A 25,377-nucleotide genomic window follows, 5' to 3' on the forward strand; every position below is an offset into this window, starting at 1 on the left:
TTCATGGACCTCTGTTACCCATTTGTGAAGCTGGAATGAAAGCAGTGACCATTAACATGACCCCTAATGACTGGGCAAATGGAAAATGCTACATAGAGTCAGTGCTAAATAGTAATTATAAAATCTAAGAGAAAAAACAGGTCATTTCCACTGAGAACACATCATACATTGAACCACAGATCAGTGAGTACCTGAAAATAAAACACACATTTCAGACCACAGTGTATTTTCTCCTCTCTGGTCCATCTCTAGAGTACTATATGTCTTCCTGTCAGCCTATTAGGAGCACTAATCATGCTTCTTATAGTGAAGGATCGATTGGGTTTGAAAGGATGAGAGATAATTAAATGATAAAATGTACACTCTGGGGGTGACTCTGTTACTTGGATCAATTTAGCTTTCAGTATATACACAGGCAATCATTTATAGGAAGTCCAGCTGTAGGCCACGGTGGGGGAGGTGTAGAGGGAGAAGAGGGGTGTGTTAACAGAACTCCTGCCCAGAACTGTTCAACCCCTACTACAATAGCCACATGAAGGAAAACCTGCTTTTTCTACTACTGGGCTCATAACTTCCACATCTTTAACCTAAAGTGATGGCTGAGTCAATCCAACTTGAGGCAGCCAGGTGGCCAACAAGATAGTTCCTCACAGCAACTGATTAGATTGCTGCATGGTCAATTCAATTCAATCAGCAATACCAAATGTCAATAATAATTGGGCCATGAAACAGTAAGTAGAACCATTTCACTGCCTTAACAACTAAATCACATCTGTACACTATTCACGGACTGTGTATATCAGTGAATACAGTGTTTAAACAAAATCTTTGAGGAAGTACAAACATCAAGCAAATGAAAGCAAAGCTGCTGCAGTTGAAGTCGGGTGGGTGAACCCTCAATCTCTCTCTCTCTTTGATCCCCATACAAGCTCCAGGTGACTCCCTAGAAATGCATACACCACCATATAAAAATTTGGACCTAGCCTAAACCTCTCATTATTTTATAAATAAGAACACTATGACCCCGAGAGGAAGTGACTTAACCACAGACCCATTGACTTTGGCTAACCTTCCCAGGATTAGAATCCAGGTGTCCAGATTCCGCACCCAGCACTTTACCCCATATGTAATTCTTCATGTGTGGCCAAGGCAGATCAGGTCTCTGCTCCATGGTTACAGTCATGCTGGGAAGGTAAGAAAGTGGGGAAATGGTGCACTGGGGTAGCATGTGGGATGTACAGATCTCAAGAAATGAAGGGTACCTCGGCTGAAAGCTAGATATGGGGCAGAGGTTTTCTTTTCCATAGATCTAATCTCTTCTCACCAGACCATGGCAAGCCTCATCATTATATCACACATATATAGTTAATTCACAAAATGGATTCACAGGGGCCTCCCTGGTGGCGCAAGGGGTAAAGTCTCAGCACTATGAAGCCATCGATCGGCAGCCACTGCAGCACGAGTTCCATCCCCAGCCAGGGAGCTACCCACATGGCGCAGCAGACCTCTCCTATCTCCCCCACCACTCCCCTCAGCAGTGTATTTCAGTAGATCCGCCTGTTCTGCTCCCCACTCTGTCTCTCGTGAAATCTCTCACCCCCTGCACCCCTGGCCTACACCTCAGTTCTTGTATGCATAAATAAAAATAAATCTTTCAAAAAATGGAGTCACAGAATAATGAACTATTTGCACTGAAATCCCCTAGAGATCCTTTTGTTTAATACCCTCATCCCCATCTCTACCATTCTCATTTTCATATTTCAGCTGAAATATCACTGCATCCTTACAGAAGCAACACCAGGCCAAACAATTCCACACAGTGCTTGGCAATTAGCAGTTAAAAGAGCAAGAAGCAGTCACATTTGAATTTCGTTCAAATTGCAAAGACAGACTTTCAAAAATAACCCATTTTAATATCTGAGCAGAAAATACAACTATTATATATTTGTTTATAACAAAACTCACTGCACTGCAATCCCAATCATCAGAATGCTCAAATTACTAGATTACTTCTCCTCCCACCTCACAACTTTGAGTAATTAACATTTATGATAAAGAACACTGAGACACAAATTTCTGGCAGGATCTTCCAAACCCTAAATATATCTAAATACTCATTCAATGAATATGTGCTGAGTACCTACTGTTTAGTAGGTTTTGACCACACACTAGGGAAACTAAGGTAGTCTTGGGAGTCCAGTGACAGTGTGCGTGGAATTTCAGCTGATATCTGAATTTGAGAATAACAGAGGCGGAGATGAGGGCATTAAACTAAAAAGCCTCTAACGGATTTCAAGAGTTCATGTTTCTGTGACTATTTTGTTAATTGACAATATATGCGTGATATAATAATGAGACTATTTTGAATATTTTTCTTCAGTCTCAAAGTAGTCACCAGTCATCTAGTCTACCCACTAGCAATGTTTTAGGCTATTGTAAGTATATATTTTTAAATTTCTCTCTTAATCATACCTTCACATACAGTTTGATTGCAAACCAATGACACTCAAACACTTCATTTTTTTTCCCAGTTATAACAGTTTTCACAGAAAAGGCACTATTGTACTGATCTAATTACTGAAATAACTAGATGTGGCTAATTAACGTTTTATTTAAACTTCTCCAGTGACTACCATCATAAAGCACAAGTATGATCATGAAGCCAGCAACGATTTTTTTAAAATAGATTGATCATTACATATTTTTTTAAAGATTTACTTATTTATTTATTTACACAAGCACTAGGTACAGTCAGAAGTGCGGGAGGGTGAGAGAATTCACCAGAGCCACAGCGGGGAACAGAACAGGTAGAGTGACGAAATACACTGCTGAGGGGAGCAGCGGGCGTGGCAGGAGAGGTCTGCGCACCATGTGGGACCCTCGCTGGTGGCCGGGGATAGAATCAGCGCTGCAGAGGCTGTAGGCAGCTTCGCAGCCCAGCACTCAACCACTGTGCCACCAGGGGAGGCCCTGATCACTATATTTTTTTCCAGGTAAACTTTCTCATTCATCTATTTGAAATGTGAAACTTTTAGGAAGTGATCCTTAATCTGGGATAAATCACTCACAAAGGCTAAGTCAAAACTAGAGTTATTTAATATCATGCCATGGGTTCTGAAGGGAATTCTCAAACAGTGAACAAAAATGTTTTCTGAGTACTTACAACAAAATTGAAATAACCACATAGTCACACAGATGATAAAGTTGAAAATGACAGTGCCCATTTAGATATTTATTTGAGGATTATCATTCTGTCCACTCAATAAGGGACATGCTTTCTTCTATCCTCATCCTTCCCCAAGAGGGACATGTGTCCAACACATAAAACTAAAGATGAAAAGAGTAAGATGAAAGGCAAATCCTCAAGAGAGCCCATGCCAAGCTTGGTGTGCCATGGAAGCGGGATTTTAAACCCAAGGGTGGAAACTGAGAATTTGAAGGAATCTCAAGGGATAATATGATTGAGACCTTTGCCTTAGGTAAGTGAATCTCTAACCTACACAGAACAAGACTGCCTTAATTTCAAAGGAAATCACTTCAAATGTCAACTTAAATCATCGAATTCTCTTTGAATATACAAGACAACTCTTCTTCATCAAAATACCTCATTTCTCACAAGTCATCCTTTAGATTTCTTCATTCCAAGATAACACAATAATTTTTTTGACCTTTTCTCCTAGAACTTACATTCTTACCCTTTTCACATATTTGGAACACTAGACCTAATCTAGCTGACCCATATGCATTTGTCTCAAATCACACTCGCATGTTCCAAGGTGAGTATGATGTGCCTCTCTCCCACAGCAGAAGTCAAGGTCATCAAAGAGCAATATGACATTTGCATAGCGACCTTCAGAGAAACCAGTACTTGTTATAATAACCCCATAAAATTACTAATGTGCTATGTGTTATGAACTTTTTTTACTAATATACTGAAATAAATGTGATTAAAAATTTAAATTAAGTTTTTCTAAGTTTGATGTTATAAATTAAATGTAAAATTTGATATGACAATATATAATACCGCATATTAAATTTCTTAAGATAGCATTACATGTGAGGGAGAAGAACCTGATCACCCAAAAAGGAGAAAAAGATAAATTTCAAAGCTTTCTGGGCCTCCCCAGTGGCGCAGTGGTTGAGCACTGGGTTGCGAAGCTGCCCGCAGCCTCTGCAGCGCTTGCTCGATCCCCAGATGCTCCCTGGCCACCGGAGGAGGGTCCCGCATGACATGCAGACCTCTCCTGCCTCCCGCTGCTCCCCTCAGCAGTGTCCTTTGGTCCTTCTGCCTGCTCTGCTCCCCACTCTGGTGAATTCTCTCACACTCCCGCGCTTCTGACTATACCCAGTGCTTGTATAAATAAATAAATAAATAAATAAATAAATAAATAAATAAATAAATAAATCTTTAAAAAAAAAAAAGCTCTCTTAGAGAGCAAGAGAGAAATTAAATGGGATACATCTGAACTGTCTACTTTGTTTTTTTTTTTTTTAATTCTGACATAACTCAGCTCCAATTTCAAATATCTAAGGATTAAAAGATAAGAACTCTTCTAGTGTTAATAAAAGTCGTTAATTACTTCCAGTTAGACTCAATCCACCTTTGTGCTTAAGTTGATCTCAAAGTTTAAAATATTATTTAAATAAATTAGATACATTCTAAAATGACAATGAATTGCAGTCAAGAATCCTCGGTATATGGCAAGCAAGAAACAGGAGACAATACAAAGAGAAAGCAGAGACTGTTCTAATTTCATATCAATTAAGAAGATAAATAAACTGGAGATCCAAGCAGGTTTGGAAGCTAAATAAAATAATGATAAAGGTCTCCCCTGAAAGTAGAACTATCCAGTCTCATTTTCTAAGAATCTTAGTGATTTATATGAGATTTTTATCATTTGTTAGTTCCCCCCTAATTTGAGCTCAGCATCAAATGAGAAGTCAAGGTCACTTATTAAAAAACTAAGAACTTCAAGATGTCAACAGCAAAATATGAAATCAAGCACAGACCCTTCTAAGTGTGGGGACCTATGCAAGTGCCTGAGTTGCATATTTACGAAGCCAATCTAGTTGTTATAAATATTTTGAGGGTCCCACTTGAAATTTTAATGAAAACTACAGATACACACGCCTATATAAATAATTTTGCATACAGTTTCAGAGGGCTTGTAGACTCATTTCAGCCCTGACCATGAACTCTAACTTAAGAATTAATAAATTAGGGGCCTCCCTGGTGGTGCAAGGGGTTAAACACCGCACTATGAAGCAATCCACAGCCTCTGCAGCACAGGTTCAATCCCTGGCCGGCCAGGGAGCAACCCACATGGTGCAGCAGACCTCTCCTGTCTCACCCGCTGCTCCCCTTAGCAGTGTATTTCAGTCAGTCTGCCTGTTCTGTTCCCCCGCATCTCTGGCCTGTGCCCCAGCTCTTATATGCATAAATAAATAAATAAATCTTTAAAAAAAAAGAATTACTAAATTAGACTGCCTTCACGTGACTCCAGAAGGCATAAATAGGGCCCACTGGTGGAAGCTTATGAAAGAACTAATTTAGGCTTGCTAACAAAGGATTTTCAACATGAAAAAGGCTGCTTTATGCAGTTCTGACAAAAAAGAATGAGGGTATCATACTCCCAGACTTCAACCTGTACTACAAAGACACAGTAATCAAAACAGTATCATATTGGATTAAAAATAGACACACAGATAAACAGAACTGAGAGCTCAGACATAAATCCAAATTTATATGTACAGTTAATCTACGTATGACAAAGGATCCAAGAGTATATAACAGAGAAATGAAAGTCTCTTCAACAAATGGTGGAAGGAAAACTGGACATCCACATGCAAAAGAATGAAACTAGACCACTATCTCATACCACATACAAAAGACATGGATGTAAGACCAGAAGTTATAAAATACATAGAAGAAAACATTCCTGCATTGGTTTAAGAGATGTCTTCAAGGACTTGATAACAAGGAAACAAAAGCAAAAATAAGCAAATATTGTGCCTCACTGGTGGTGCAAGGGGTTAAGCACTGCACTATGAAGCTCCCCGCAGCCACTGCAGCATGAGTTCGATCCCCGGCCGGTCAGGGAGCAACCCACATGGTGCAGCAGACCTCTCCTGTCTCGCCCTCTGCTCCCCTCAGCAGTGTATTTCAGTCAGTCTGCCTGTTCTGTTCCCCACTCTGTCTATAGTGAATCCTCTCACTCCCCACAACTCTGGCCTGTCCCCCAGCTCTTGTATGCATACATAAATCTTAAAAAATTAACAAATATTAACACATCAAACTCAAAAGCTTTCACACAGCCAAAGAAATGAGCATTAAAACTAAAAGACACCCACCACATGGGAGAAAATATTTGTGCATCATACATGCAACAGGGCAATATCACAGGTCTTTAAGAACTCCTTCAATTCAACAAAAAAGAAAACAAGTAACCCAATCAAAAAATGACCAGGAGCTAAACAGACACTTCTCCAAAGAAGACCTACAGATGACCAACAGGCACATGAGAAAATGCTCATCATCACTTATCAAGGAACTGCAAATCCAAACTACAATGTGGTACCAGCTCTTTCACGTGTGAGAATGGCCCATATCAAAAGGACCAGCTACTACAAATGCAGGCAAGAATGTGGAGAAGAATGCTCTTAGTAGGAATGTAGACTGGTCCAGCTCCTGAGGAAAACAGTATGAAGGTTTCTTAAAATATTAAAAATTGATTTGCATTATGACCCAGCAATTAAACTCTTACAGATCTATCCAAAGAACAAGAAAACACTAATTCGAAGGGCTATATACTCCTCTTTGTTCATCATAGCACTTTTGGCAATGGCCAAATTGTGGAAACAACCTAAGTGCTGAACAACAGAGCAGTAGATTAAGGTGATGCAGTATATTTACACAATGAAATAGTATTTTTTTTAAAAAAGATAAAAATATCTTAACGTCTGTGACAACATGGATGGAACTGCAGAGGATTGTGCTAAGCACAATCAAGAGAGAAACAGATACCAGATGATTTCACTCATGTGGAATATAGAGAAACAAAACAAAGGAACAGCCAAATCTGAATTTAACAAAAAAAGAACCCTAGAAATATGACTGCAGAATTGAGTCTTCTAGAAGGGAGAGTGCGACATAGAGGCAAGGGGACCCAATGGACTATGGTGGAGGACTGTAGGAATTTTGGTGGTAGGTGTGATGGGGTAAAATACATCAGAAGAAGTGTAAACATATTCCCCTAAATCATATGTTATCAACCAAATATTAATTAATGCAATTTTTAAAAATGAAATAAAAATAAACCCATTTGTTCAATGTGAAAAAAATAATGTACTTTATTAAGCACTTGCTTCTGAAATTACAACTATCAACTAGAACATCACCAGTGTGGTGTGTTCTAGAAAGGACTCCAACATAGGTGAAAGGCTGGATTGATTAGTTAACCTCTCTAGTCCCTTCTCACATTAAGATTTTGTGGTTATAACAACAAAAATTTCTCCCCATCGCTTCTCTCTTTACCCACTGATAGCTTAAATATACTAGGTTTCAGCAGTCCTGATATATTTCATTTTGTCTGACAAGGTCTTTACCTTCCTGAATGTCAGGTTTATGTAAATTAACATGTAACCTATGGGTTTATAGAAAAATCAACATGTTAATTTTATGCAAAGCAATGCAAAAGATCCATCTTCTAGTTTCTTAGGGGGGAAAAATTCTGATCGCCTTCCTTAATGGACATTCTACACAGCATAAATAATGAAGCATGTAAAAATGGCAGGCCAAGCTCTTACTAAAGAGCAAGAGAAAGGACATCAAGTACATTCAAGGGGGCACAATCAAGAGGACTGATGATGTAAGTCCCTTCTAAAGAAACCCCGGAGAAGTAAGATGGTACCACAAGTTCATCTTAAAATTCAAGCACTCAAAGCACAGAAGTAAAAATCCTAAGATCACACTAAAAAAGAGAAAGGTGAGATTCCCAGGGTAGGAAGCTGCCCATTTTCTTCCCTGTCCTTGCACTTGGAAGAGGTAAGTCTAACATCCTGGACCTCAAAACACTCGGGTCAGAGTTCAGACCTTCGAAGAGGAAATGGAAAGGCCCTCTGAACATTAAAAGCCAACGGCAGGGCCTTCCTGGTGGCACAGGGGTTAAAGACAGTGCTACGAATCTATCCGCAGCCACTGCAGCACTAGTTCTATGCCCAGCGAGGGAGCAATCCACATGACGCAGCAGACCTCTCCTGAGTCGCTCGCTGCTCCCCTCAGCAGTGTGTTTCATCAGCAGATCTGCCTGTTCTGCTCCCCACTCTCTCTGGTGAATCCTCTCACCACCAACACCCTCATCTCTGGTTTACACTCCAGGTCGTGTATGCATAAATAACAAACCTTTAAAAAAAAAAAACAACACAGGGGTCTCCCCGGTGGCACAGCAGTTGAGTGCTGGGTTGCGAAGCTGCCCGCAGCCTCTGCAGCACCGTTTCAATCCCCGGCTGCTCCCCAGCCACCGGAGGAGGGTCCCACATGGCGCGCAGACCTCTCCTGCCGCCTGCTGCTCCCCTCAGCAGTGTACTTCGGTCCTTCCGCCTGCTCTGCTCCCCGCTCTGGCTCTGCTGAATTCTCTCACCCTCCCGCACTTCTGACTGTACCCAGTGCTTGTATAAATAAATAAATAAATCTTTAAAAAAAAAACACACACACACTGGGGCCTCCCCTGGTAGTGCAGTGGTTGAGCGCTGGGTTGCAAAGCTGCCCGCAGCCCCTGCAGCGCCGGTTGGATCCCTGGCCACTGGACGAGGGTCCCACATGGCGCGCAGACCTCTCGCCGCTGGCTGCTCCCCTCAGCAGTGTACTTCGTCAGTCTGCCTGTTCTGTTCCCCGCTCTGGTGAATTCTCTAGCCGCCCCCGGCCCCCCGTGCTTCTGACTGTACCCAGTGCTTGTATAAATAAATAAATAAATAAATAAATAAATAAATAAATAAATAAATAAATAAATAAACAAACAAATACATAAATAAATAAATAAATGTTAAAAAAAACACATACTGATTGTGTCTTATTAAAAAAAAAATTGCAAAAAGATCTGTCATTGTGGCCACAAATTGTCAGATTCTAAGGATGCTTTTCCTCCAACTCCTTGGTCACAACATTCAACATAAAGGACGAGCTTTCTATTCATTTTCTAATCAGAATGAAGCCAGTGAGCCACATTTTAGTGCCATTGCAGAGCTCCACTCCAGAACCCGAAGGAACAACTAGAAAAGGAAGGGGCAAAGGTAAAAGACTGGGTAGTGGATTTCAAAAACAAGTAAAATTTGAAACCAAGTACATTGAAGCTCTCAGAAAAAAATGTCCTCAGGGCCCCTTCACTGTACTGTGTTCATTTTTATGACATTCAGGTTCTCATCGGGATCTAAGGCAAATTTCTTACAGTCACAATCAGATGTGAGATATCTGTGCACTAATTAATCAGTTCTTTAAGAACATGAATTCATTATAAGTAAAAAGCCAGCTGAAATTACTAGCAATAGTTTTGGCCAAGCAGCAGTTAGGTGAAACAAAGGATTTCTAGAAAATTGAGTAAAGACACCTAGGAATTGAGTAAAATGAAAAGCTGTACAAGAGGCCTGGGGTCTGATGTCAAAGGATAAATGAGAGTGGGACTGAGGAAGAGCTCAAAGAGCTGGAAGCCTTCACTTTGAAGAGAAATGTAAAGGAAGGATGAGACGCAGAGTCTCTCTGAGGCTAACAGACCTGGCTTATATATATAGAGCAGCACACTGACAACTTGGAGGTCTAGTTCATTCCGCCGGGTATGCTAGGTAAGAGAGAAAAGAGGCAAAATGCTTACACTACAAGGCTCATCGCCAGTTCTGCCCCTGTGGTTTGTCTAACATTTTGCAATGAAGGGATAACTTTGAATATGGAATCGCAGTGGATGTATTGCAGAAAGGGACTTAGGCTTCTCATTTAAATGGCATTTTCAACTAGGCAGCAATCTGTAATTAGTCACCTAATAAATAGTTCTAGGTCAACGACTATGTGCAGGGTAGCATGCTAGGTACAAAGAATTCCAAGAAATAATTTTTGCCTTTGAAAAGTTCATGGAAGCAGTGGAAAAGACGGATAAACTAGATTCCAGTATTACCAGTGCTATTACAGAAGTATAAACAAAATGCTGCAGGAGCACAGAAGAAGGACAATTAATTCTGCCTGGAAGAAGTGAGTGGGCAGAGGCAATCTGGGAAAGACTTGACAGAAAAAAATGACATTTGAAATGGGTCTTCAAAAATGAGTAGGATTATCAAAAGGCAGAGAAGGTGGGAAGTGATTTACAAATGAAGTATAATACCAAATGCACAGAGCTGGGAAAATGAACAAGTTTTTTTTTTTTTTTTCCCCCTAGAATGATAAATAATCCAAATGGCTTTTGTGTGGAGGGACTTGTGGCCTATTTAATTGAGTGAATAAATGGATTAAGAAATAAACTAGGAATGATCTTTTACGCCACAGGAATTAAACTTTATCTTACAATGCAGTCAAAGGAGTCTTATTTTATAGGAGAAAGACATGATCATACCTGTCATTAAAAAGCAAACAAATGAGAAAAACACCATATGTAAGTGTTATAGAAAATGAGTGAACGTGTAGAAGGGACTGGAAGCTGAAGGCAGAAGGACCAGGCAGGAGGCTTGTGTAGTCAGTCTGTAGGAGAGAAATGATGAAAGGTTGAACTAGGTCAGCAGCAGACAGGAGGAAGAGCAGTTGAGTAGATCTGGAAGATATTTTAGAAGTGGAATTAGTACAACTTGATGAATACTGAATATAAAAAATTATGAAAGATTTGGAGATCACATCATATATTCTGGCTTTCAAATTCAAGTTCAAAAAGAATAATAATGCTATTTTAACCAAGATAAAGTACACAAAAGGAAGGGCGGGATTTGAAGAGCGATTAAAAGCTCAGTTCAGTTTTGAACCAGTTGAGTGCAAAGTACTTGTGGGGCAGCCAAGTGAAATAATACATGTAACTCAGAGGAGACATAAAGGCTGGGTAGCAAGATCCAAGGGTCTCAAAAGATCAGGGGTCCTTATCCCTGGCTGCAGATTAGTCACCTCAAAGGTAAAACAAAGCAATGACTAAAGCCCAGGTCACACTGTAGTCTCCCGCAATCCTCACCCCTTGTAGTTAGACCTGTACAAGAGTATTTTTAAAAAGCTCCCCAGATCCTCCCAGGTAACACAAAGGGGTTAAGTCCCAGCTCTATGAAGCTATCCACAGCCACTGCAACAGCCACTGCAGCAGCTACTGTAGGGCTTCACAAGTTCGATCTTCTGCCAGTGACCTAACCCACATGGCCCAGCAGACCTCTCCTGTCTGCCTGTTCTGTTCCCCACGTTGTCTCTGGTGAATCCTCTCACCCCCCACACCTCTGGCCTCTACCCCAGTTCTTGTATGCATAAATAAATAAATCATTAAAAAAATAAATCAAAAAATAAAAAGCTCCCCAGCTGATTCTAATAGGTAACCTCTTCTTGAGAAGCACTACCAGGGAAGAATGGGGACTGGAAATCCAGGAGAGTATAGAGTGTTTTTTAAAGGAAAAAAAATATTGATTTTGGAATTTCTTTTAGAAAATGCTTGTGTTTGGACCTCCCTGGTGGCGCAAGGGGTAAAGAGCCAGCACAACAAAGCAATCCACAGCCACTGCAGCACAAGCTCGATCCCGGGCCAGGGAGGTGACTCACATGGCACAGCAGACCTCTCCTGACTCACCTGCTGCTCCCCCAGCAGTGCATTTCAGTAGATCTGCCTGTTCTGTTCCCCACTCTGTCTCTGGGGAATCCTCTCACCCCTGCACCTCTGGCCTATACCCCAGTTCTCGTATGCATAAATAAAAATCTTTAAAAAAATGCTTCTGTTTATAATTATTGCTTGTATTCACCATGAGAATGACAAAAACATGTAATAAAATGTAAAATGCTTATCAATTGCATAAGACTCAAATGCATAGTTGTAGTTATTATTGTTTATATCATTGACAAGATATCCCAGTCAATGTTAAATGCAAATCAGCAGTATCCCAGGAATTAAATGTTAGAAAAAACTATTTAAATAACTAATAAAATAAAAGAAAATGGGGGGGGGGTGCTCCATGGTGGCACAGGGGTCAGGTCTCAGTGCTATCAAGCTATCTCCAGCCACTGAAGCCTGATTTCCATCCCTGGCCAGGGAGCTAACCCATGTGGCATAGCAAGACCTCTCCTGTCTCACCCATGGCTCTCATCAGCCGTGTATTTCAGTAGATCCACCTGTTTTGCTCCCCACTCTGTCTCTAGTGAAACCTCTCACCCACTCCCCCCATACCTCTGCCCTACACCCCAGTTCTTGTATGCATACATAAAAATAAATCTTTGAAGAAAATATTGAGGAAATGCTGGTGCTAAACAACTTTTTAGGGACAATCAGAGGGAGGTGATGTAAAGATAGAGACTGAAAAAGGGTGTCCAGAAGCACGATAAAGTGGTATCATTTGAACAAAAGGAGAAGAGTGCCCAAAACTAAGACAAGTCCAATAGTATCAAATGCTTAGTAGTGTCCCAACAAATAGGCCTAGATTTGTTTTTTTTTTTAAGATTTATTTATTTTTATGCATACAAGAGCTGGGGTACAGGCCAGAGATATGTGGGTTGAGAGGATCCACCAGAGACAGAGTGGGGAACAGAACAGGCAGATTGACTGAAATACACTGCTGAGAGGAGCAGCGGGTGAGACAGGAGAGGTCTGCCTCACCATGTGGGATTCTCCCTGGCTAGCTGAGGATCAAACTCGTGCTGTAGAAGCTGCAGATTGCTTCATAGTGCGGCGCTTAATCCCCTGCGCCACCAGGGAGGCCCTAAACCTAGATTAGTTTAAAGATGAACTACTAAAGAATGATCGAGTTCTGGGGCCTCCCTGGTGGTGCAAGGGGTTAAGCACCGCACTATGAAGCAATTCACAGCCACTGCAGCACGAGTTCAATCCCCGCCCGGCCAGGGAGCAACCCACATGGCAGAGCAGACCTCTCCTGACTCGCCCGCTGCTCCCCTCAGCAGTGTATTTCAGTCAGTCTGCCTGTGCTGATCCCCACTCTGTCTCTGGTGAATTCTCTCAATCCCCACACCTCTGGCCTGTACCCCAGTTCTTGTATAAATAAATAGATCTTTTTTAAAAAATGATATAGTTCTTAGTAAACAGGAGAAGGAGAGCTAGGTCAAGGTGCGGCCTGGGTGAGGACTACATACACAAGAAATAAACAAGGATATCAAAAGCAAAGTACTAGAGGGAGCAAAGATAAAATCTGCCACTCTCACAACTTCAGAAAAACTGGAAAGATCGGGAGGTTTTTGCCATCATCTAAGCAGAGCAGTTTTCACAAACTAGAGAAAGAGGGGTGGGGGGGGGAGGGTGCTTAGTGCATTGTGCAATAGCCCAATCATGGCATGACTATAAAAGCTGTTAGTCCTTTTCATGCCGAACTCCAAAGACAAACATCTTAAAAGGCTACCAAAGAGCTACAGAAGAAATGTATTACAGTGCCACCTGCTGGTCATGCTAAAACCAGAAACAATTTCCTTTGCTTTTTTTTAATCACTGATTCCCTGAGGCTGAAGATTGAAGAATACACACAAATAAACTTAATTTTCATATATAATTGAGGGTGATGGCTTACTCAGTAATTTCTTTATCCAAAAGACATTTTCAGAATTAAAAAAAAGTGCTCATTGAACCTTCCTAATATAGAAAATGGAAAGCATATAAACAGAAACAATAGAAGTCCATGACTAGAATGCTTTACCAACCTGGCCTCTTCCAGTCTCAGGCACCACAACCCATATTACCTGTACAGACAACTGATATATTTTACATAATTTTAAACACACACACACACACTCAGGATACCAATCGCTTAGACACTTGCTTCTGTGAAAATGTCTCCTCAACTAGTAGAATCTTAACTACCTTCCAGCCAATCTGGCCTACCTAGTCCACAAAAGTAGCCATTCCACTCTTCATAGTCAATGTCAGATAACACTTCTTCCATGAAACCTTCCCTAATCACCCTCACCCCAAGCTGCAAATAGCTCCTTCATCTGACTGCATGTACTTCTCTTATGACACTATTTTATACCTTTTATAAGTGCTATAAATAGGACATATCCATGTTATTGTAGGAAGAGCGTGTAATTTAGAATCAGTCCATGATCCAAAACCTGGATTTGGGGCCTCCCCGGTGGCGCAGTGGTTGAGCGCTGGGTTGCGAAGCTGCCCACAGCCTCTGCAGCGCTGGTTCAATCCCTGGCTGCTCCCTGGCCACGGGAGGAGGGTCCCACATGGCGCGCAGACCTCTCCTGTCGCCCGCTGCTCCCCTCAGCAGTGTACTTCGGTCCTTCTGCCTGCTCTGCTCCCCTCTCTGGCTCTGGTGAATTCTCTCACCCTCCCGCACTTCTGACTGTACCCAGTGCTTGTATAAATAAATAAATAAAATCTTAAAAAAAAAAAAAAACTGGATTTGACCTGATATATTCACCTTCCCCAAACGTCTGCTTTCCTGTCTGTAAAATGAAGATAATTGTGTCCACACAAAGAGCTGCATGGCAGAATATTTAAGAGAAGAAATCTAGGTTCAGATTAACCTGGGTTTTGAATCCTGTTCTGACCCTTACTATTTATGAAACAAAAAAATTCACCAAATTATTTGGCCACTATAAGCCTCAGTTGCCCCATCTGTAAAATGAAACAAAGTAGGACCTGCCTAACTCAGTATTTTCATATGAAGGAATAATGTATGTCATGTGCCTAGCATATGGTAGCACTCGGTGGATATTATTTCCCTCTTCTCCTGTGATTTACGAACTCCTTGGGGACAGAAACCATGTTCTGTCCATTTCTGATCACATGAAGTTGCATAGCACAGGACTTTTTACACTCTGCTTGTATGTTTGGTGAATTAATAAATGCCATGTGTCTATGACATTCCTTAGCAGAATTAGTTGTAAGCAACCACCGTCTCATTTCCCCACAAAGTAATGATGCCAAAAACATGTCATTCATCTGAAGGGTTGAATGGATGCCACTTAAAACCATGTGTTTATTGTCCGCAAGCATTCAGGGAGAGCATATTTACAATACAGTTCTCCTAAGTCACACCTACAGAGAGTAACAGGACCTGACTCTTCTTAGCCTGGGGGAAGGTCATTGAATTTCCAGGCATTTCTCTTAGAGGAGAGCAGTTCTGGTACATTCCTCTTAAAATATTGTGCTTCTCCATGATAGTATCAGATAAATATATAGAAGCAAAAATAGGGCAAGAATCAGAACATGAACAAAAGTTTAAACCTGCATATTCAGTATTCCTCTAATGGACTAAGGATGTCGTGCATATTTTAAGAAATCTCTGTATGCCAGCTTTCTCCAGGGACATAACTACAATAGGCATTAATGGTGTACTTTTGCAGTGCACATATTTCATTTAGGACAAATTACACCTACAGAAGTAAACACAGCCACAAGGATGCACTTTAGCCTGACATGCCTACATGAGTTGGGTTGTGATAGAAACTAACCTAGCAGAAATTACAAGCATTCAATGCTTTGCTCCATTCTGGCAGATGTAACACCCTTTCATTCCAAAACAATAGCATAAAAAGGAGTCCATTCACTGTAGTTCTTGGCTGTTCTTGTGGATGGGCTAAATCCCAACATCAAAATTGATAGAATACTCAATTTATTCTTACTACATGCTCATTCTTCTCCTTACAGACAGTAATGAATCCAACACAATACCAAGCTTGGTAACTTCTGTGTTTGGATAACGCTACAGAGCTGGACAAGATTCCCACATGGAATTGTTATCAGACTTTCCAGCTTTTAAATTCATTAAATATTTTAACTAGCTTAACTGCCCACACATTTTCATTTAAAGAGGGCCCATATCATAAAGAACTCCAATATTTCAATCATATCAGATGTTGATGATGTACAGCAACCAAAATAATGATCTCAGGTCTTAATTCATTCTTTCCTCTCCCTCTGCCATCCTTTGTTGCCCAATTTAAAGGAATGGTCCATGATTTTCCAGTATGGATTGCATTACACTGATCTTAATCTCAATCTCTCTTGCTGCCTTCCCCCCCCCCCAACAAAACACACACACACACACACACACACGTACACGTCTGAGAGTCTTTGAGTGCAAGGAATATACTCATCATAAACAACACAGGGATTTTTTGCTAAAGATTTACTTTTATTTATTTATGCATATAAGGACTGGGGTGTAAGCCAGAGGTGTGGGGAGTGAGAGGATTTACCAGAGACAGACTGGAGAGAACAGGTAGATCTCCTGAAATACACTGCTGTGGGGAGCAACAGAAGAGACAGGAGAGGACTACTGTGCCATATGTGGGTTAGCTCCCTGGTCTGGGATCAAACTATGGCCAGGCTTTAGAGGTGAAAGTGCTGAAACTTAACCCCAACGCCACCAAGGAGACCGTAGACAACATAGGGATTTGAGCAAAACACTGAGATGCTTTTAATTTTTTTTTAATTGGAATTAATTTTTTAACAAGATACATTCAGTAAATGTTTAATGCAGAGAGTGGAACTCAGATTGTTGGTGTTAAAAAAAGGCCTGGTACAGTGACTTGGGTGGCCAATTTATCAGTGTATTTATTTTTTTTAAATTTTACCCAATATTTTAACTTTTAGGAATCTATTCTACAAAAACATTTGCTCTTTTCTTATACACTAAGATCTATGTAGTAGGGTGCTCCTTACAGCATTGTTCGGTCTTAGCAAAAACCTACAGATATAACCCTAATCTTCATGAACAGAGCACAGATTTAAATTATAATAAATTCAGGGCCTCCCTCACTGAGCAAGGGGTTAAGACTCAGCACTATGAAGCTATTCACAGCCACTGCAGCACGAGTTCAATGCCTGGCCGGGGAACGAACTAACCAGTGACCAATGACTTGGAGTAGATGAAAAAGTAACCAACATTGAGGGGGAAAGTTAAAAAAACACACACACAACTTGAGATGATCCAAACATGGGCTTAAGAGAAAAAAAACAGTGAGGCAACTATAAAGAAAACATGTCAAATGACAAAGGTACACATAAACTTAATGAATGGCCATATAATAAGTAAAAAAAGAAATAGGAACTATAAAAGATGCAAATGGATATTCCTAAAACTAAAATGTATAGTTAAGTAAAATGAAAATTTCACTGGATGGGTTTTAGCGAATAGTAAAATAGCCAACTATGTGAAAACATAAATAGAAGGAGAAAGCATGCATGGTACAAAAGGGGAAAAAATGAAGCCAAATATATATATGCAAAACTAAAAAAAGGAAAAAAAATATTTTTTTTTGAAAAATAATTGAAGTAAAAGGAACAGATTCTCAGAACCTGAAGAACAAATATGGTCAAAGGTGCATGATGTAGTAGAGAGGCAGAGGTGATTGAGAATTAGGCAGGAAAGTATTTGAAAAATAAAAGCATCACAAATTTAATGAGAAACTTCAACTCAAGGTTCAAGAATTTCCAGTATTCCAAACATGATAAATACAACAAAAATAATGAATAAACATATGACAGCCAAGGCTCTGAAAGTTGGGAGGGGAGAAGGGAGACATAGTCTTAAAAGCAGCCAGAAGGGAAAAGATACACTATATAAAAGGAGACAATGATCTGATTGACTACTGATTCTCATCAGAACCAATTAAGAGATCAGAAAACATTGGAACGACATCTCTAAATAATTCAACTGTCAACCCAGCATCCTAATCTGGCAAGGGTAATTCTCAAATATGAGGGTAAAACAATGATATTTTTATATAAACAAAAGCTGAATTTATCTCAATATATCTTTGCTATGAGAAATGGAAAAGATGTTCTACAAACTAGAAAGAATGACACTAGAAGGAAATTCAAATTCGGAAAGAAAGAAGAGTAATAGAAACGGTAAATGCATGAAGAAATATAAAAGCTATTTTTTTTGTTACCTGGAAAATAAAAATTAACTGTTAATGCAAAAATAGTGCCAGTATAGGGGAATGTTTGTAATATATGTGGAAGTAAAATATAGAACAACAATAACATCAAGGATGAGGGATTATCTAAATACAATTATACTGCTGAAAGGTTATTACATTTGTGAAATCAGGAGTAAAAAGTATTAGTATGGCATATGAGGTAGTAAAATTATAAGGCATAAAATAATAAAACAAGAAGTTGAAAGTAGCAAATACGATGCTTCAAATAGGAAGAATATGGTAGCACAATGTTGATGCATAATAGGCTTTTTAAAAAAGATTTATTTATGCATACAAGAGCTGGGGGTACAGGCCAAAAATGTAGGGGGTGAGAGGATTCACCAGAGACAGAGTGGAGAACAGAACAGGCAGACTGACTGAAATACACTGCTGAGGGGAGCAGTGCAGTAGACTGCTTAACCCGGAAGGCCACCAGGGAGGCCCCATAACAAGCTTTTTAAAGTTAAAGTTACATATACTAAGCCCTAGAGCAGAGTCTGCAAACTTTTTCTGTAAAAGACCAGACAGTAAACATTTAAGGCACTATGGGCTACGCTGTCTTTGTAGCAACTATGTCATTGCAGTACAAAAAACCATAAACAATAAGCAAATGAATGCGATTTTGTTTCAATAAATTTAATGTACAAAACAGGCAATGAGCTAGACTCAGCCCACATGTCATAGTTTGTTACCCCTGACCTTAATTACCCACTAGCTTTAATGAAAAGGTATAGATATAAAGACAGTAGATGATATATAACAAAATACAAAAAATATTCAGTTAACCTAAAATGAAACAGAAATGGAGCAACAGGTAAACAATAACAAAAACCAGAAAAAGGCCTCCCTGGTGACACAGGGGTTAAAGTCTCAGCACCATCAAGCTATCAACAGCCACTGCAGCCAGGTAGCTAATCCATATGGTGCAGTAGACCTCTCCTGTCTCACCTGCTACTCCCCGCAGCAGTCCATTTCAGTCAGTCTGCCTGTTCTAGTCCCCATTCTCTCTGGTGGATCCTTTCACCCCCACATCTCTAGCCTGTACCCCAGCTCTTGTATGTATAAATAAATAAATTTTAAATAAATAAATAAATAAAATCAGTAAACATAAGTAACGTAAAGTAAAATTGAAGACCAAGTGTTACAAGAAATAAAGAGGGAAAAAAATTGGGGAAGATGAAAATAATTCCGAGTATGTATGCAACTAATTAGACCTTCAAAATTGATGAAGCATAATTGACAAAGGTAAAGAAAGAATAAGACAAATCCACAATTGTGGTTGGACATAGTAATGACCTCTCTTACTAATTGATGAAACAATTATCAAAAAATCACTAAGGATATAGAAGACATGAAAAATACTGTCAATTTTCTTGACCTAATAATTACAGAATAGTACACACCACAATACACAAATGAATATGGAATATTCACCAAAGGCCATATGATTGAACATAAATCCCAAATTTCTTAAAAATTGAAATATTACAGAACATGTTTTGTGACAGCAACACAATGGAATTAAGCTAGAAATGAAAACAAGGTGACCCTCCCTGGTGGCTCAATGGGTTAAGATGCAACCTATGAAGCTGTCCACAGCCACTGCAGCACGAGTTCCATCCCCAGCCAGGGCGAGCAGCAGACCTCTCCTGACTTGCCCGCTGCTCCCCTCAGCAGTGTATTTTGGTCAATCCTCCTGTTCTGTTCCCCACTCTGTATCTGGTGAATCCTATCACTCCCCACACCTCTGGCCTGTACCCCAGTTCTTGTATGCATAGATAAATAAATCTTTAAAAAAATAAAATGAAAACAAGGCATCTACAAAATCATTTAATATTTGGAAATTAAATAACACTTTTAAATAACTTTGGTTAAAAGAATAACTTAAAAACTAAGATAGAAAATATTTTGAACTATATAATGCAATCATAATTTATCAAAATTTCTGGTTCTCAGCTATGGCAGTACTTAGAGGAAAATTCATAGATGTTAATGCCTTTGTTAGAAAAAAAGAAAGGATCAAAATCCATGATCTAAGTTTCTATCTTACGAACGTAGAAAAAGTGGAAACTGAAAATAAAGGCAGGGTATGATAGAGAGGGAGGAGAGGTAAGATAGTGAGGAAGGAAGGAAACCAGCAATAAATGGGAAAGTCAAAAGCTGGGATTTTGAAAAGATTTATGTATCTGATAAGTTCCTAGAAAATAAGACTAATTGAGAAAAAAAAAGAAAATAAATATTAAGAATAAAATAGGGGATAATATTATAGATCTTACAGACATTCAAAGGTTATGAGGTGAATGTTATCAATGATTTCATGTCAATAAATTTAAAAATTACTTGAAAATGTATGTCTTACAAAAACACAAATAACCAGATGTGACATAAGAGAAAATTTGAGTAGCTCTGTACCAATTGAAGAAACTAAAAGAATAATAGGAAAAAAATAGTATTTTCACAAAGAAATCAGCTCCAGATGGTATTAATGGTCAATAACAGCAAACTTTTGAAAAAGAAATGTCATTTCAGAAAATAAAGGGTATAAGAACACCTCCTAAATCATTTCATGAGGCCAAAGCAATCCTGACATCAAAACCTATCAAAAAAAAAAAGACACAGTAATTTGTGAATGTGGATGCAAATAACCTTCAATTACAACCAAAAAAATTAAAATAAAACCATCGATATGGTGATAACAACATGTAAGATGAATAATACATCATGACTAAGTAGCGTTTATCCCTTATAACAGCTGAAAAAAAATCAACCCATGTATTTCACATTAAGACTAAAAGAAAAATATCATCTGATCATCTCAATAGATGCAGAAAAAGCATTTGATAGAATTGACAACAAATTCATAAAAACAACAAAAATAATTCAGCAAACTAGTAATAGAAGGGAATTCCTTAATATATTAAAAGAACACCTAGAAAAAATCCCCAGCTAAGTTCACATCAATGCAATATTTAATGGTGAAAGAGGGACAGACAGGAAGCAAGAGAGGGAGTAGGAGGGAGAGGAAAAGGTAGAGAGCAAAAAAAGTAAATGTAACAAAAATGTTAAAAACATGAATGTTGGTTAAGAGTATATGGGTGGTCATATTCTTATAGGTTTGAAATGTTTCAAGATAAAAAGTTGAGAAAATTTAAAAAGAAACTAATCTGTCTCAGTAAAATTTCCAAGTCAAGTTCTAGTTTCTCCCAAGGGAATTATTTTAGATATTTCTCTCACCGGAACACTCTGTAAGAGTCATCATTCATCATGATTCTACTGAAAAACAAAACCTAAAAGCCTCTATTTTTTAGCTTGGCTTGGCTTGCTTAGCCAACTTCAACTGCTTCCCACTTGCTGATGCACACTTCTCCCTGGAGACAGGAGAAATACTCATTCCATTTCCATTCGCGTACACTATGCTCCTTTGAATATTCTCCCTCATATAGCTCACTCTGCTCCTACCTGTCTTCAGTATCTGCATCAAATCCTCATCTTCTATAGAATGTCCACTTCTATAGAACTGCCCTTCTCTGGACTCCCTACCTTTGGAGATCTATGATGTGCAAATTTAACACTGAATCAAATCCTCTTGCACTATTCTTCAGGAGTATCATATTCATGAAGCATCACCAGTAAGATTATTTACTCCCACTTAACTAATCTCTTGTTTATCATACACTTACCTCTGCAGGAAAAAAAAATCATCTAACTATAAATGATAAACATTTGGAATTCTTTTTCAATTTCTATTAGTTTAAATATATATCTTCAACATCACTGTGTTCTGTTTTCTTTCACTTAATGTTTGATATTCTTTTTTCTGTATCTAAATGTGGTCTAAATATTGGTTCTGTTAATAGTTATATCATGTCCCATCAGGTTAACCTAATTTGCTTTTCCATTCATTTATAGCAGTGATTAAACTAGGGAGTTTGGCTTATTTTCTCAAATCCCTTCCCCCACCATAGGACTAGTGGAATATTGCATATACAGTAAGAGTCCAGTAAGTATTTCATAACTGGCTATGCTTCTGTCCATACCAAATTCAATGAGAATCGTAAAATTATTTGCCTTTCAATTTTGTCAATACATAGGCGTTTCATTCAGTTCCATTCTGGTCATAAGTTTTTTCTTATTCATCACTCTCTCTTATTCATCACTCTCTCACTCTCTCACCTTTGCCTTACCAACTATATACTTTGTCTTGTACTAAAGTTCAATACCAAACCTCTATCACTTCCTATGACCAAGCCACCCCTTCCAGTACCTCTTCTTTCTTCTAAGATGCAATTTTCTCCTTGGAAGTTACCATAACTAAAGAGATAAAAGTATCAAGTCTAAGTCTAAGACTAGCACTCCCTTTCAGTTAAAGAGATCATTGGAGGGCCACCCTGGTGGAGCAAGGGGTTAAGCACCGCACTATGAAGCAATCGCAGCCTCAGCAACACCAGTACGATCCCAGCCCACCAGGGAGAAACCGACATGGTGAAGCAGACCTCTCCTGTCTTGCCCTCTACTCCCCTCAGCAGTGTATTTCAGTCAGTCTGCCTGTTCTGTTTCCCACTTTGTCTCTGGTGAATCCTCTCACCCTCCGCATCTCTGGCCTGTACCCCAGCTCTTGCATGCATAAATAAATAAATATTTTTAAAAAAATCATTGGAGAGGCATTTTTCTCCCTAATCTTAGGTGGCTAGAATACATTTAGGAGATGAGGATTCAACAGCACCTTGTTGGTATTCTAAATTCTAATCTAGTACTCTTGTATTCCATGGTTAAAGACAGCATGGACATCCTCAGAGGGACATTACATCTAAACACCATTTTAAAATAAAACATTTTGCTTCCTTTTTAAGAATTCAAAGAATGATATTTTATTTTCAATTAGATAACAATCAGTTTCACAAGGGAAGTTATTTTGTTTATACTTGCAAATTGTTTCAAAGACTTTCCAACTTTGCTAGAAATACAGACTTACATTTAATATAATCTCCATTTAACATAATCTCCATTTCTGTCTTTATTATGGCTTCCCTCAGTCATCTGACTGGAAATTCTGAAACCAAAGAAGTGCTAAAACAAACTGTGACCCTCTAATCAACAAGAAAACTCATAATTCTATAAACCTATAAGTCAAAGCAGCATGTAAATCCATTTATTCATTATATGGAATTGAATGGTTGCTTTCAACTCAATCCACGAGGGACTTGGCATTATGTGCCAACAGGCCTTCAAGTCCTCCTTACCGCTGGGGAATTCATTTTTCTAGCTGATTAAAATATTTTAGTAGCTCCACAATTTTCTTTTATACACCAAATCACTGAGAAGTTGCTTTGTTATGGTCATCCTCCAAATGAAATGACCGCAAGGTGACCCAATTTGGGTTCTGAACTAACCCGCTTATCAAACTGGCCGCCCTATTCCTTTTTCCACTGATTGGGAGGTTTAGGCTTGGAGGAATTGAATTCCAACACCTTTGTAAAACAGTTCACATCTTCCAGCAGCAACAGCAAAAGTCACAGAACAGCAAAGGGGACATGTTAATTTCCCCCCAAATAAAGGCCTTGCATACTCGACGGACATAATTTTCCAGATAAAAAGAAATAGCAAAATTGAAGTCCTACCTGTACCCTTCCAGTATCCTACTGCCTTCAACAGTGTTGCTTTCTTTTACAACCTGTCACCCCCTTTTATGAAAAACGTATTACTATACTATCAGTTGAAAACTAGACTATTCTTCAGCCATTTCCACTAGCAAGTATTCTCACATCAGAAAACAAACTTTCAGCAAGCTTTAAGTTAAGTTATCATTTACTGGTTTGAATAACAGGCATGTACACAACTTCCTGGGTTTTATTCTTAATAAGTAAAGAGCATACAATTAATTCTAGGAATTAACTGAATTCAAAACCAGCAGAAAGGCAATCGTAGTCTTTTGTTTTCACATAACAACACATTCCTCAATGTCTTACTGGAATGATTACAGACAGAAAATCAATTTTTTAAATTGCATGGATGGTTTGCAATTATAGCCAGAATGTATAATAAAAACTGAAAGACATATATATCCAAGTGTTATTAAACAATGATTAAGCTTTGATTGGAGTATCTACTAGCTACAGCTAATCTCCTAGTACAATTGTGGCCACCTGCCAGGCCACCATGTTCTAGGAATAGGTATTTCTTCTTAAGAAATGTCTCTCCAGGCAATTAGCTAATATTTCCAAATGCAGAGGCTTTAAATCTCTGCCTATTAGGCAATCAGTACAAATAATAAATGTGACAAACTAAACCTAATAATATTTGTCCAAACTTTCATTTTAACTGTAATTCTGCACATTCAATTAAGGAGGCAAGGGATACATATTTTCTAAAGGTTTTCTGTTTTCTCATTTGCAAATATTTGCTCCCAGGTATGTAGTCACAAATATATCCAATCCTAAATAGGTCCTTAACATCTCACTGTCTACTGAGAGTCGTACACTGTCATTTAAATTTATCAAAATTCCACTGGTTTCCCAACATTTTCTCGGTGGTAGGCTAAAATCTCATTTTTAATTTTGGCTACTTTCCAACATAGCTGGAATACAAGTGCTTCTGTTTTAAGGTATTCATAGTTAAAAGGCACAAAGGCTCCCTGAATGCTCACAAAAAACATGCATTTTTGGCCAAATAATGAAGAGTTGTCACTTACCAGAATTTCTCTTTGATACCATCTTCAAGTTTGTGCTGACTACAGAACAGATCACAAGGGCCAAAAGAAATGGTGGCTTCATTGTTCACTTTCTTTGGAACTGAAAGTGAAAAAAAAAAGAAAAGAAAAGAATATGAAGGTTGAATCATGGACCTTGGACTCCACACCACAAGAACTATACTTTTACATTTCTTAAAGGCACATTACAGAACTATGACATTCTGGTGACTTCTGCCTTTATTTTAATGACAATGGAAGAAAACATGAAGTTCAATCACATCAAATTTCTCTGCTTAAAACTTTTCCATGGGCCTCCCCGGTGGCGCAGCGGTTGAGCGCTGGGTTGCGAAGCTGCTCGCGGCCTCTGCGGCGCCGTTCGATCCCTAGCTGCCTCCCCGGCCACCAGAGGAGGGTCCCACCATGGCGTGCAGACCTCTCCTGCCGCCCGCTGCTCCCCTCAGCAGTGTACTTCAGTCCTTCTGCCTGCTCTGCTTCCCGCTCTGGCTCTGGTGAATTCTTCACCCTCCCGCGCTTCTGACTGTACCCAGTGCATGTATAAACAAAAACAAACAAATAAATAAATAAATAAATAAAA

At 39.1% G+C, this 25,377-nt stretch overlaps 1 protein-coding gene across 1 annotated transcript in view; it reads right to left on the reverse strand.

Annotated features, from left to right (window-relative positions):
• The window catches only part of IL1RAPL2 (interleukin 1 receptor accessory protein like 2), a 972,543-nt gene extending 947,669 nt beyond the window's left edge, over nt 1-24,874 (reverse strand). The window contains exon 1 of the mRNA XM_037512149.2: nt 24,783-24,874. Coding sequence (XP_037368046.2) covers nt 24,783-24,864 — 82 coding nt within the window. The 5' untranslated portion in view covers nt 24,865-24,874. The remainder of the gene's footprint in view (nt 1-24,782) is intronic.
• Between the last annotated feature and the right edge of the window lie 503 nt (nt 24,875-25,377).

The sequence above is a fragment of the Talpa occidentalis genome, unplaced genomic scaffold, assembly GCF_014898055.3.
Source record: "Talpa occidentalis isolate TD23 unplaced genomic scaffold, MPIMG_talOcc4v2.1 talOcc4.15, whole genome shotgun sequence".
Classification (NCBI taxonomy): domain Eukaryota; kingdom Metazoa; phylum Chordata; class Mammalia; order Eulipotyphla; family Talpidae; genus Talpa; species Talpa occidentalis.